Here is a 13,655-nt window from a genome sequence, read left to right as displayed (position 1 = left end):
CAACATAAAAACACACACTAAGTAATAGAAATGTAATGCAGCAGGCATGCACTTTTTTTTTAAAAACAGAATAAATCACTTAAATAAAATTTACCAGTAGAGAGCCTTCTCACTCGCATCCTCAACTGATTTCAGATTTCACGGAGTGTGTGATAAAACAACAAACCTGGAGACATTTGAGGTATATTTTGTTGGTTTATTGAGAGTGCTAGCGAAAACAAAGTTTGCTATACAAAATTGGTTAGGTCTTGAAGGAATAAACTTGCAACGTAACAGGGATAGACGAGTGAGACAGAACTGACCAGATTGCTGTACAGAAAGCCGACATAACTCTGACTCTTCACGATAGATGACACTCCAAACTTTTCAGCCAATTTCTTTAAAATAAGTTATTCAGACAAGACTTTTTTAGCTTAAAATTATTTATTCATATTTTGCACTCCGGATCTTTGAATCCTACAAAACCCAATTTGGTAATGCATAATGAAATTACAATTTAATAAGGAACAAAGGGTTTGTCAGAATAAGTACATTTATCAGTAAAAAAAGAATAAACTGCATTACTGCTTGAAAAGGCAAAGGATTCCATACCAAGATCCTTAAATAAATTAATTTCACAAACAGGCATACTTCTAAAATATAACACTGAAAATCAGTCTGACTCTAAAAGAAACTGTAGGAGAAGATGGACAAGATGTACAAGCTTAGATAAATAGATTAAGATATTTGCATTAGGTCGTGTCTTCCCCAACCATTACCCTCCTCAAAAAACCTCCCAGTTGGACTTCATTTCTTGAGAATATGAAATAAGTTAACTGATTATTAAATGAGTATTGCTGAAAGATGACATTTTGTCAAAGCTTTCCTTCATGCACGGATCAGGACAGAAATACCAATTTAAAGGGAAAGCCAATATTTATACTCCACAGTAAAAGAGAGAATGCTCTTCTTTTTCCAGAAATAAACACATTTTCTGAATCATTCAAATTTATCTGCTAAATTTAAAGTATAAAAATTTAAAGAAAATTATTCCTCTACATTATGTAGAACAAAAATAATTAACATTCAACAGAAGTCCATTAGTTTTAGTAATACAATTCTTCTGCCAGTCTAAACTGGACAAATTTAAAGAAAGCAAAAACATTATAATAGCATTTCACAAAAAATGACAATGCTTGAAAAAAGTAATTTCTCAATCTAATTAAAAAATACTATAGAATATTTGGTGAAGACTAGATATAAAAACTTCCAATCTATTGTGGGCTAAATGTGAGGGATACTATTATTGAAGAACTTAGTTTAAATTTCCAACGACAGTATTACCAGATTTGACTACAAGGTATAGTTTCATCACTGCCAGAATAATGACCCTGAATTCCAGACCAGAATTCCTACTTCAAGGAGTATCATTTCTTGTAAACTTTCCATGACAACTATCCTGTGATTATTTCAGCACATTGTGTCAAAATTCACTGATAAATTGGAAGCACAAACATTAGAAACGGTCTACTTTTTTTTTTATTTAGGACCCTTAGCCAACTAGCAGACAGGTTTTTTTTTTGCCTAAGAGCCATAGGAAAGGTTTTCAGCAAACCACCTAATTGTGTTAAACATTTATTTCTCAATTTAAGTTAACGAAATAAAACACAAAAAGTAACTTCAAAAGCATTGTCTTCCATGCTCTGACAGCATTTGTAAATTTTAGTGTATTCTAGTTATTTTTCAATGTTACAGATGGCTATATGCTTGTAGCAATATCACTCTGGACTCAAATGACAAATAATGTGCATTCATCCCACAAATACAAGTTACATAATTTAAATTATCAAGTTATTTTTAATTTAAATGCCTGCACCTTTATTTTCCTAATAGTTCATAAAACTATACTCATTTTGGTGGAAGGATGAAATAATACGAAACTAAAGGGTAAAATCACAAATTCTACCTTCTTCTGTAAAGCACAGCTGTTGAACTACCAATATGACTGCTACATAAATACACTTTGGTTTAATCAATTTCAAAGCAAGTTAACTTGTGGGTTTCTAATTTTATGTGGTGAAGTCTTTTGTCATTTAATAAATGTATAACTAAATTAATAAAACATGATCTAATTCCATTTGTTTGGCATATTAACACTTTAAACTTAATAAAAATATTTTCTTTCAAAAAGTCCTTCCAATTTCAAATTAAAATTTTCCATGCATATGATTAAAAATCTTGATTAAAACAACATTAATTTTAGTTTGGATATTCAGTTATGGGACCAGTAAATTCAATGGATCCATAAATAAGGTTTATTTGCAGTTAACTTTTACTTCTTCTGCTATTACGTCAAGGATGAACATTATCAAATTGACAGTCTGAATAGTATACAGATTGAATTTGGGAGATTTTTCAGTATATAACTTACATAAGTCAACAAAAACAACTAAAATGTTTCAATAGAAAGTTATACAATCATCCAACTTGAAAACAAAGTTGTTAACCTCCCACCATTTTAGAACAGGCATTCTGATAACATTCCATTAACTCAAAATAGTTGTCCTGCTAGTATATAATATTAAAACTACTTCTTCAGCCATATGGAAGCCCCATAACAGAAGATCACTCCATAGCACTGCAATTCTGAAGTCTGTCAATCTTACATATTTTAACTGTGCAATGTCTTAAAGCACTAGAGTCATAACAGCATGTAATGCTAATAGCTTGTAATAATCACAATAGCATTACAGTACTGGCTGCAAGTAATATTCATCTCTGTATCCCCAGTGCTCTTCATTAGATATGCCAGGCATCTTCATAGCTCAGAGTATTTATAAAATTTCTAAGTCCACATGACGCACATCAGGATATTTTTGCTGAAATAAAAATGGTACACATTAATCAGCTAAATGTTGTACTTTTTTAAAAGAAAACACTTTCAAAAGCTCGTTATTGCTATCTACATGCTATTTTGTAGCATCTTCCATCACTTTGATGATCATCAAAAATAGACTAACAGGACAATAATTGGTTGGTTTGGCTTTCTCCAACTTTCTGTGGACAGAGTACACCTCGGCAATTTTCCAGTTTTGGGTAGATGCCAGCATTGCACATATGCGTCTAGAGCCTGTCTCTCCATTCAGTAAGATCAGGGCTGATTTGATTACTTCACATTCCCACCTGCCCTGATAGTCTTTCTCCCTCCTGTTTGTAAAGAATCTATTTGCCATAAAAATATTCAGAGATACTGTTTCCACTGCCTTCAAGTAGAGAGATTCTAAATCTCATGGTTTAGACAAAAACATTCTTATCCATCTTAAATGGATGATCCCTTATTTTCAAAGTGACCCACTTGTTCTCCCAAGAGGAAACATCCTTTCCATATCCACTCCGGCCTTGTATCAAACCCATCCATTCTAGGTGTTAATCCAGTAAACATTCTCTGAACTGCTTCCAATACTTTCACGTCTTTCTTTAAATAAGCAGCCTGATACTGCACACAGTATTCTAGATGTAGTCTCAAAATGCAATGCACAATAGAGCATACTTCTGCATTCAATTTTCCTTGCAATAAATGCCAACATTCTACTAAGTTTCATAATTAATTGTACTTTTCACAATTGCACACTATTTTTACAATTAATGAACTGGGATACTACTATCCCTATACATCTTAGAGCTCTGTGAGCACTCATCATTTAGATAGTATTTTGCTTTTTGATTTTCCCTGCCAAAGTGGACAATATCACATTTCCTGCATAAAATGCCAAACCTTTGCCTACTCACTTACCCTATCTATACTACTTTGTAGCCTCATGTCCTCTTCACACTCACTTCTCTACCCTTGTGATATTTAGTAAATTTAATAATCATACATGTGGCTCCTTCATCTAAGTCATTTATATAATTGCAAAAAAGCTGAGGCTACAAAGTTGATCCCTATAGCATGCTACTAGTTACACTGTGCCAACCAGGAAGTGATTCATTCATGCCAACCAGTTCTTTTTAATTAGTCAATCTTCTACCCATGCTAATAAGTTACCCCTATACCTTGAGATTTTATTTCTAACAATAACCTTTGTGGCACTGTATTAAATGCCTTCTAGAAATTTAAGTACAGTACGTCCATTTGTAGCCCTTTATTCAAAGCACATTATTTCCCCAAAGACGGTCAATAAATTGGTAAAATATGACTTTTTCTTCACAAAGCCATGTTGACTGCAGATTATCCTGAACACTTCTAAATGCTGTTCTGGGTGCTGCTGACTGCCAATCACAAGGTACTCCACTCACTTGTACAAAGTTCTGCTGACTGCCAATCACAAGCTTCCACACTCACCTGTACTGACTAGGAGAAAGGTTCATTCTGGAATACAAGCCTTCAGCATTATTGCTAAAGTTGTCAAACCAATATTCTTTGCAGTATCTATGCCTTGAACACTTCCTTTGATATTGCATGAGTGAACCAAATTTGAAGATTGGCATCTGAGATATTCATCTGCTCAGTTCTTCTGGCTGCAGGTGGCTACAAATGTTTCAGCAACATCTGTTGCACTTGCGCTGGGTTCACCTATTGAATATGGGGTTATTTATGGACCTTCACCTCTTAATTATTTAATTGTCTACCAATATCTAGGACTGGATGTGCCAGCATAGTTTTGACTGAATAGTTGATTACAAGATCATCAAGTTGCACCGTATGCTGTTCTTGCACTTTGTTATGCAAAGAATCTGTGTTGCAGTTTCATCAGGCTGACACTATATTTTTAGGTTGGCTGCTTCTGCATCTTCCTGCAATCTACTTTGAACTAGGTTGATTCTTTGGCTTGATGGTAATGGTAGAGCAATGTAAATGCTGGACTGAGGAGTTATACATTGCGTTTGAATACAATCCTGCTGCTGCTGATAGCCCACAACAATGCATGCAAATCCAGTCATGAACTGCTAGACCTGTTCTGAATCTATCTCAGGTGAAATGACATGAGCATGACTGTCCTTGATGGTAAGGCCTTAAAAAGCCCCAGCAAAACTGAAGTCAATGGGAATAAGGAAGAAATCTCTCTACTGGCTGTATTTATACTTAGCACCAAAGGGCTTGACTGCGGTTGTAGAAAGTTAATAATCCCAGTCCATTTGACATGACTGCAAGAGATCCTCAGGGTACATATTACTTAACAACCCGTTCACAGAATCCATTAAACACCTCTGGAACAGGTGGGATTTGAAGCTAGATTCTCTGGTACAGAGGTAAGGACACAATTACCATGCCACGACATGACTCAATTCCTGAGGGAAGATATTTTCAATCAACCCATTTGACCATGTTGTGATGCACCTCTGGAGAAGGTGGGACTTGAACCCAGTCTGGCTTAGAGGTAGAGACACTATCAATGCATTATCAGAACCCACTTCATCAGGGTAATGTCCTGCGCCCAACCATCTTCAGGTGTTTCACCAGTAATCTTGCTTCTGTCAAAGTCAGAATGTGCATTCAAAAATATCCCAGTGTCCACAATATTTGTGACTCAGATACTGAAGCATGTCCATATGCAACAAGACAACATTCAAGCTTGGGCTGATTAATGGTGTTACGACATGGGGTAAACTCTCTTGCTTAATTTAAAACCAGCAACACAAAGACTTATCCTATGCAGTAATCTGTAAAAATTCAAGTGGCCAAGAACTAAGTACAAATTAGCAACTTTAAGAAATAAAGTTTGACAGAATAATTAACTAACCACTATTTACAATTTCTTTCTGAAACCTCTCTTTTACTTTTCCTTCTATAATACAAGTCTGATAAAACTCCCAATTAAGATTTACAAAACAACACATCTCAAAACCAGGTCCTTGTCTTTGGATCTTCCTGCGTCTTTTCTCCTTGTTAGGAATTTTTGCGTTACAGGTTACTGATTGAAAAGGTACTTTTAAGAGATATTCTTTTTTCAAGCAGTTTGTTACATGCTAGGACTTGGCAGTTCTCCTCTCAACCTGTTCAAGGTTCCTCCGGTCTTATACCCCAGAGCATCAGATTATGTCATTCGCTTTTAAGATTGTCAATATACTCGGGGTACAGTTTAAACTGATTGGCCACATTTGAATGTTTTTGACTCCAGGCAACGAGCTAATCAAGTTGTTCGAGCGAGTGTTACATTGTTACCTTATTGAGAACATTTGGTGCTGTGTCTGGTAATTCTGCTGCTTTTAATTCTCTGAAAAGGTACACCCACATCTTCATAACAATGTCAAGTGACATTTGTGTCACAAGTGGTATGCAGTGCCTATTTCCAAAAACAAAGAATCTAACCCTGTCCCATTGATGTTCAATGGCCTAACGTTGCTGAACGCTTCAATATTAACACTCTGGGAGTTATCATTGATTTGAAACTAAACTAGACCAACCATATGAATACTATGGCTACAACAGGGGGTGAGTGGCTACATATTCTATTGTGAGTAACTCACCCCCTGACTCTGCAAAATCTGACCATCATCTTCAAGATTCAATTCAGACAGGTGATAACACTCTCCACTTTCTTGGATCAGTGGAGTTCCAAAATACCCAAAAAACTCAACACCATTCTGCACAAATGCAAGAATGATAGGTACCCCATTCACCACTTCAACATTTACTCGACCACTGAAATAACGGCAGCAATGTGTATTGCAGTAATTCCTTCAACAGTCTCTAAGCTTTTGACTTCTACCACTTGAAATGAAGCTTCCTTCCAAGCCCCACACCAGCATGACTTGGAACTATCCCGACATTCCTGCACTGTTGCCAGGCCAAAATCCTTGAACTCCTTTCCCAAGAGCGCTGTGGGTGTACTTACACCACATGGATGACAGTGATTCAAGGCAGTGGCTTACCACTTCCTTCTGAAGGGGACTTAGGGATGAGCAACAAATGTTGACCTTGCTGTCATACCTATACCTCAAAAGAATTTTAGCAAAGATAAGCTTCTATTACTTGAAGGTACGAGCTAAGATTTTGATTGAGAGATGCAGGAGATAAGAACTATTTCTTGCAGCAATTGGAAAAGACCTAAAGCCCAAAGCCTACAGAAGTACAGATGATCAATAATTTCAAAAGGAAACTGATTGGGCACTGGAGAAATAAAACTGTAGGGTTATGAGATGGAGTGGAGCACTGGGACTAATTGGATTGTTTTATAAAGAGCCAGCATGAACTCAGTGGCTTGAATGGTTTTCTTTGATTCAGCAATGGATCGATTTCTTCATTAAATCCACAAGAATAGCAACTTCTGTTATTTTTCCTTTGTTTCTTGCACTATCACATAGGTGAAAAATTTGGACAAAAAAATTAAGCCCATGTAAATACTTGGTTTAAATAGATAGTACCTTGAGTGCACTCTCTAGTCGGTCAACCTCAGCTCCCAGTGTGTCAATGATATTCTCTCCATGTTTCAACATAAATGCTTCCAAGTCCTCAGGAGTTCTTACCTGCTGAATTTCCTGCAGAAAAAAAAGGAAACATTCAAACGCCTATTTGAACTATTACATTAGTTCAAATAGATCATTTTGCAAAATATCACCACTATCAAACATTGGCAGAATAGTGGACAAAATAACACAAGACAAACATAATTGCTAACATGAGTACAGATTGAATGAAGTAATAAGGCGATCACAGTTCTATATAGCAAACAATCAAGCAAAGTTATAAAAATAGTATAACATGACTGAAAAGTGAAGTAAAAAGGAACTATTAAAGAAAACCCAAGCCGCAACTTTAACAATGCCTACAACATTGTATATATAGTACAGAAACAGGCCATTTAATTCAACCAATTTATGTAGGTGTTTGTGCTTTAGCTTCTACCTAAAGTGCATCTACATGATTTACTTCAACTGCTGCTCATGATATAGAGTTCCACATGCCCACTAAGTTACAAGCACAAAAAAAAGCTGTAGAAACTCACCATCTGAGAAGAAAGAAAAACACTTAATGTTTCAAGTCCAATTGGACTCTTCTTCAGAACTGTCCTGCAGATGCTGTCAGACCTGTGTTGCTCCAGCTCTTTTGTGCATTTCTTTCAGATTTCCAGCATCTGCAGTACTTTTGCTTTTATTCACCAGAAGTGGTTTATTCTGAATTTTGTTTTGGATCTCTATGGCTATCTTGTGTTGAAGGCCTTAACGGTTCTTCCCTAACAAGGAAATATGCAGGGCCTGATTTCCAAAAACCTTTCCTCAGCCCTTAGCCTTCATCCTTACTGAAAGACAGCATGAGCCGGTCAATGCTTTCTTCATGCACATACCTGTCCATTCCTTTGATATCATACTTCTAAAGATAAAGAATCAGCTTGAATGGAAATGAGGAACAGTAGAGAAACAATTCTCTAGTAGAATCAATTTGGTCGTTCAGACTCTAAGCATTAACTCCGCTTTCTGTATACAGATGCTGCCAGACTTGAGTTTCTCCAGCAACTTCTGTTGTTTCAGATTTCCAACATCTACAATTCTTTGCTTTATTCCTTCATTATTTTAAATTAATTTATCCCATCATTAATTTCATAATTTATCATGCCTTACTGTTGCACTGCACTTGTAAATACAAGCAAATCATATTTAATATTTGTCATTTCTTTATTACTCATTATATTTTTCTTTCTGCACCTCATTAGTCCACTTCCCATTATAAAGCTCTATTTTTCCATGATGTGCCAATTAACTATTTCACTGTTGTTTCATCTTCCTTGATAATTTAGTTTTGTAGTTACTCTTTCCCTTACTATTTTTTGATGTCATTGCTAATCTGTCAGTATATCCTCTGTTCAGACCCCTCCACTGACTCTGTACTTAACATATGCCTCTTTCCTAACCCTCAAAGTAGTGATTTGAGGTTGTTAATTAAGATTCTTAACAGGCATGAAATGTGTTCAAGCATCAGTACTAGGACACCTTTATTCACATCTTTATAAATAATTTAAGAATCAGGAGTCAAAAGTAATATTCAAAAATTACCAGGTGACACCACATTGGAGGAAGTACTTTATATAGAACTACAAAAATAAACTGACATAATTAACAACTTCAATATTTTTGATTACAAATCACACAATACCAGCCTAGAGGAAGAGGTTTATCTGGAAGTACAAGCTTTCGGAGTGCTGCACCTTCGTCAGGGATCTAGTGGGGCAGGATCATAGGACAATTTATGGTGAAAGATCGCAGTGTCATAAAACTGATGCAATGTATTGAACACACCTGGATTGCTGTTAAGTCTTTAATTACTTATTAATGAAGCAAAATCTACAATTCATTCTATGTAAATCCCAGAACCTCTTTCAAGTCACATTCCCAAGATAATTTAAGGTTTTATGTTTAAAAAAAAGTGACATCTCAGCTCAGACAATGCATTAAAGGTGTGAGGTTAGAGTCTGTCTGTATTCCAACATTGGAAGTAGAACTGGTCTGACTCAAAGTAGGAATTTATAAAATGTCACATGGACAGACAGCCTACAGAGCACATGATACTTAAACAAAATAGAATTATCTGCAAATGCAAACTGACCCCACAGACTTATATAGGTGTGTGCGTGAGTGCTTGCGGGGAGAGGGGGCACCAAGAGGAAGGAAGAGCGGAGGCGGGTGGAGCGAGCGGGGGGGGGGGGGGGTGAGAGGGCAGGGCAAGGGGGCATGTGCACGCGAGGGCGAGCGAGCAAGGGGGGCGCGTGCTAAAGCGAGGGGGTGGAGCGAGCGAGCAAGGGGGACGGGGGGGTGCGGGGGGATATGGGAGCGAGGGTGAGCGCGAGAGGGAGTGAGCAAGAGCAAGCGTGCATGAGCGCAAGGGAGAGATCACGCGTGTGAATGCGTGCTAGAGAGTGTGTATAGTGCAGTACGGTCACCTGTGATATGACATAAACCCAAGATTCCAGTTGAGACCACCTTCATTGGTGCTGAACGTGGCTATCAACCTCTGCTCGGCATTGTTATGCATCCTTAAGTCCACCTTGGAGGACAGTCACCCGAAGGCCCAAATGTCCTTGACCCCTGGAGTATTCCCTGATTGGGAGGGAACATCCCTGTCTGGCAATTGTTGCACAGTGTCCATTCATCTATTGTTGTAGCATCTGCTTGGTCTCGCCAATGTACCTTGCCTCAGGATATCCTTGCCTGCAGCCTATGAGATAGGCAACATGACTACCTGCCACACACGTGGTGTATGGTGTCTCCTCACGTGCAATGGTAGTATCCATGACGACACTGACATCTTGCAGTGGTTGCCATGACAGTAGTATGGTGTTGTGGCTGATGTCCTGAAGGCTGGGCAGTTTCGTGCGAATAACAGTCTGTTTAACGTTTGGTGGTTGTTTAAAGATGAGAAGTGGAGGCATAGGGAAGATCTTGACAGAGTGCTCATCCTCATCAATAATGTGTTGCACACTGCGAAGAACATGGTGTAGGTTCTCCGCTCCCAGGAAGTACTGGCAATGAAGTGTACCCTATCGGTCGCATCCCACCTGTCTCCTGAGGTGGTGCCTCCTGAGGAGGTGTCTCCCTCAAGTGCACACACAAGTCAGTCTATGGAGTGAATATGCATTTGCAGATACATTCTATTTTGTTCAAAAAGCACAATCCGTAGGCAGTCAGTGCATGTGACATTTTCTAAATTCCTACTCTGGGAATAGAACTGGTCTGACTCAAGGTTGGAATATAGACAGACTCTAACTTCATGCCTTTAATGCATTGGCTGAGTTGAGATATCATTAATGTGACTTGGGAGTAGTTCTGCGATTTATATATTAATGAATCAAAACCTGCAACCCATTCTAAGTGATTAAGACTTAACAGCAATCTAGGTTTGTTCAATACATCGCATTAGTTGTAAGACACTGATCTTTTACTATAAATTCTAGCTACATGACGAAGGAGCAGAGCTCCGAAAGCTTGTATTTCCAGATAACCCTGTTGGACTATAATCTGGTGTTGTGAGATTTCTAAATTTTGTCCACCCCAGTCCAACACTGGCACCTCCACATCAATATGTTTAACGTATATACTTGTATATAGGTCGATCTCATGTATAAGTAAACCCCTTATTTTTGGCCAATTTTTGTAATTTACATATATCTTGTGTATTAGTAGACCCTAGCTCTTCACAATTACAGATCAACATTTATGAGTTATCGTGCCTGCCCATTCTGCTCTGCTCCTGCTTTCCAGTCTGCTGGCCATACCACTCCGTTCAATGTCTTCCAGTCTGCCAGCCGTCACACTCTGCTCCAGGTTTTCAGAATTACTGTAATGGTACAGTGCAGCCACCGTATTCACGGAGTTGGTTTCCGCGGTTTACCATGGCCCGAGCATACTACAGGGAATGTTCCAGAACCAGGGGCTGCCAGGAAGGTAAAACTTCCCATTTAAGTGAATGGGTTCGCACCCATCAGTGGTTTTGGTCTTCTGCGGTAGATCTTGGATCCTTGCATGTGGGGGAGGACTACTGTACCACTCTACTGTAGCACGCAGAACAGAGACAGTTATTTTGTCAATAAATATTCAATAATGTCGATAATTTTTTTCCTTTTATTGTTTATTATTTTATGTAGAGATCTGGCTCGTTTGTCCATTTTTTGACTCATACCAAGCACGAATTTCAACCCCTTGCAAACAATACCTTGTGTCTCAGTTGACCCCTTAACTTCAGCTTAAAAAGTCTGCATAATTCGACCTATACACAAGTGTATACTTTAAGTATGAAGTATATTTTACTATGCATATTAAGGCAGTCAGATATTCCTTAGAAAATTGATGTTTAAATGTATTGGAGGAACAGAAGAAACTGAAGGTACAGATAAAAAGGTGTAAAAATGTTGTAGGTATAGGAGGACAAGTTCCTTGTTCCTGAAATTCATTGTAAATGCATTCAATGTTTTAAAGCATCAATTAAAGGAGCATGCTTAGGGTTTGATTTAATATTGTGCAATGAAACATGGTTAATTATAAATCTTACAGTAAAATATCACTTGTAGAAGAGTAAATATAATATTAGCATTTTTCCATTAGGTTTGAGAATTGTTTGTTTAATTTGTTTAATTCTGAAATTATAAAGAGTTGGCTAAAGTAGACTAAGAAATTGAGAAAGATAGTGGCAGGTAAGCAATGGCAAACAATTAAGAAATATTTCACCATTTGCAATGAATATACATCATCTGAGGGCAAAACCCTCACTGAAAAGTACACTACCATGATTAAAAGTTAAGAATGATACCGGGTTAAAGGAGCTTAGTGTTTCTGAGAAGATGTTGAGCATCAAAAGGGTTAGAAGCATCAAGAAATAGGTAAAGAGAGGGAAAACAGAATGACAGTAAGTCAGCAAAATATGTAAAACAAACTAAGACCTTATAATCTTAGAGACAGCAAAAATTATGGGCTAGGTTAAAGAAATGGCAGAGGCATTAAATATGTCTTTCATTTTTCATTGAAAACAGTGAGGATCAACGAGATTAAGGAATTTAATATTGAAGAAGAAGTTCTACAGGATAAATTAACGGGATAAAAGCTGACAAATCTTCTGGACTGGGGCCTACAAAGATCTTTTAAAACGATATGGTTGAAAAATGGTGATGGTTTGATCTTCCAAAGTTCTTTAGATTCTAGAATGGTCTCTGTCAATGAAAAGATTTTTTAAAATTCCCTGCTGTTTAGGAAAGGAGGAAAACAGAACACAGCGAACTACAGGCCACAAACATTCAGCATGGTGTGACTATACTTTCCATCAGGTGTGTTTGATAGAAACTAAAACCTCATCCCTTCCGAGTCTTTAAACTTGAGCAGATTTTGCATCTTTTGTGTGATAAGAACATAAGAAATAGGAGCAGTCCTGTTAAGCCTGTTCTGCCTTTCAATAAGATTATGGTTGATCTTTCAGTGGACTAAGCACCACTTATCTGCCCAGTCACCATAACCCTCAAATCCTTTAGTGTTCAAAAATCTATCTTTGCCTTAAAAATATTCAGCGAGGTAGCCACAACTGCTTCAATGGGCAGGGAATTCCACATATTGACAAGTTACTCCTCAACTTAGTCCTAAATCTGCTCCACCTTATTTTGAGGCAATACCCACTAATTCTACTTTCAGCCATCAGTGGAAACAACCTCCCTGCTTCGAGCTTATCTATTCACTTCATAATTTTATAGGTTTCCATAAGATCACCCCCCCAAGTGATATCAGAACAAGTCTATGTAATTGAGTATTTTAATATATCACATACATTTAAGACAACGTCAATGTCTTGCTTCTCCAGGTAAGATCTTGTCACTATTCTTCCATCAAAATCGATCTCTGCTTTAAATCTTACTGTGCTCAGACCCATGTCAGTAGCCTTTACGTCATGCACAGCCCTGATGAAAATACAAGACTATTTTAAATATTAATCACAGTTATTCTTTAAAATAAATGGTAAGAAAAATTAAAAGAATAGACATGATACTGCAGTTAACCATGCAAGAGAAGCAAAACATTCGATCAGAGCATCAACAAACATTTGTTTTCAATCTTTCAGAGTTAATGTTAGGTGAGTTGCATAGTTGAGACATAGAGCAAAGACTGAGGCAGCTCTTCAGCGTAAAAGGCAACACTAGTTGTTTGAATATCCAAAATTTATCACAAACAAAGTGGATCCAACAGAACAAAGAATATGGAAAGAC

General features: G+C 37.4%; 1 protein-coding gene across 3 annotated transcripts in view; it reads right to left on the bottom strand.

Moving 5' to 3' along the window:
• Positions 1–404: 404 nt before the first annotated feature.
• slc30a9 (solute carrier family 30 member 9) overlaps positions 405–13,655 on the bottom strand; it is a 140,414-nt gene continuing 127,163 nt past the window's right edge. For all 3 annotated transcript variants that reach the window (XM_043692116.2, XM_043692137.2, XM_043692123.2), the window contains 3 exons: positions 13,220–13,349; positions 7,345–7,458; positions 405–2,858 (listed from right to left, as the gene is read on the bottom strand). In XM_043692116.2, coding sequence (XP_043548051.1) covers positions 2,814–2,858; positions 7,345–7,458; positions 13,220–13,349 — 289 coding nt within the window. In that variant the 3' untranslated portion in view covers positions 405–2,813. The remainder of the gene's footprint in view (positions 2,859–7,344; positions 7,459–13,219; positions 13,350–13,655) is intronic.

The sequence above is a fragment of the Chiloscyllium plagiosum genome, unplaced genomic scaffold (genome assembly GCF_037043375.1).
Source record: "Chiloscyllium plagiosum isolate Xiang-an unplaced genomic scaffold, Cpla_swu_hap1 HiC_scaffold_1, whole genome shotgun sequence".
In the NCBI taxonomy this organism is placed as follows: Eukaryota; Metazoa; Chordata; class Chondrichthyes; order Orectolobiformes; family Hemiscylliidae; genus Chiloscyllium; species Chiloscyllium plagiosum.
Note: the sequence above shows the minus strand (reverse complement) of the source record. Positions and strands in the feature narration are given on the sequence as shown.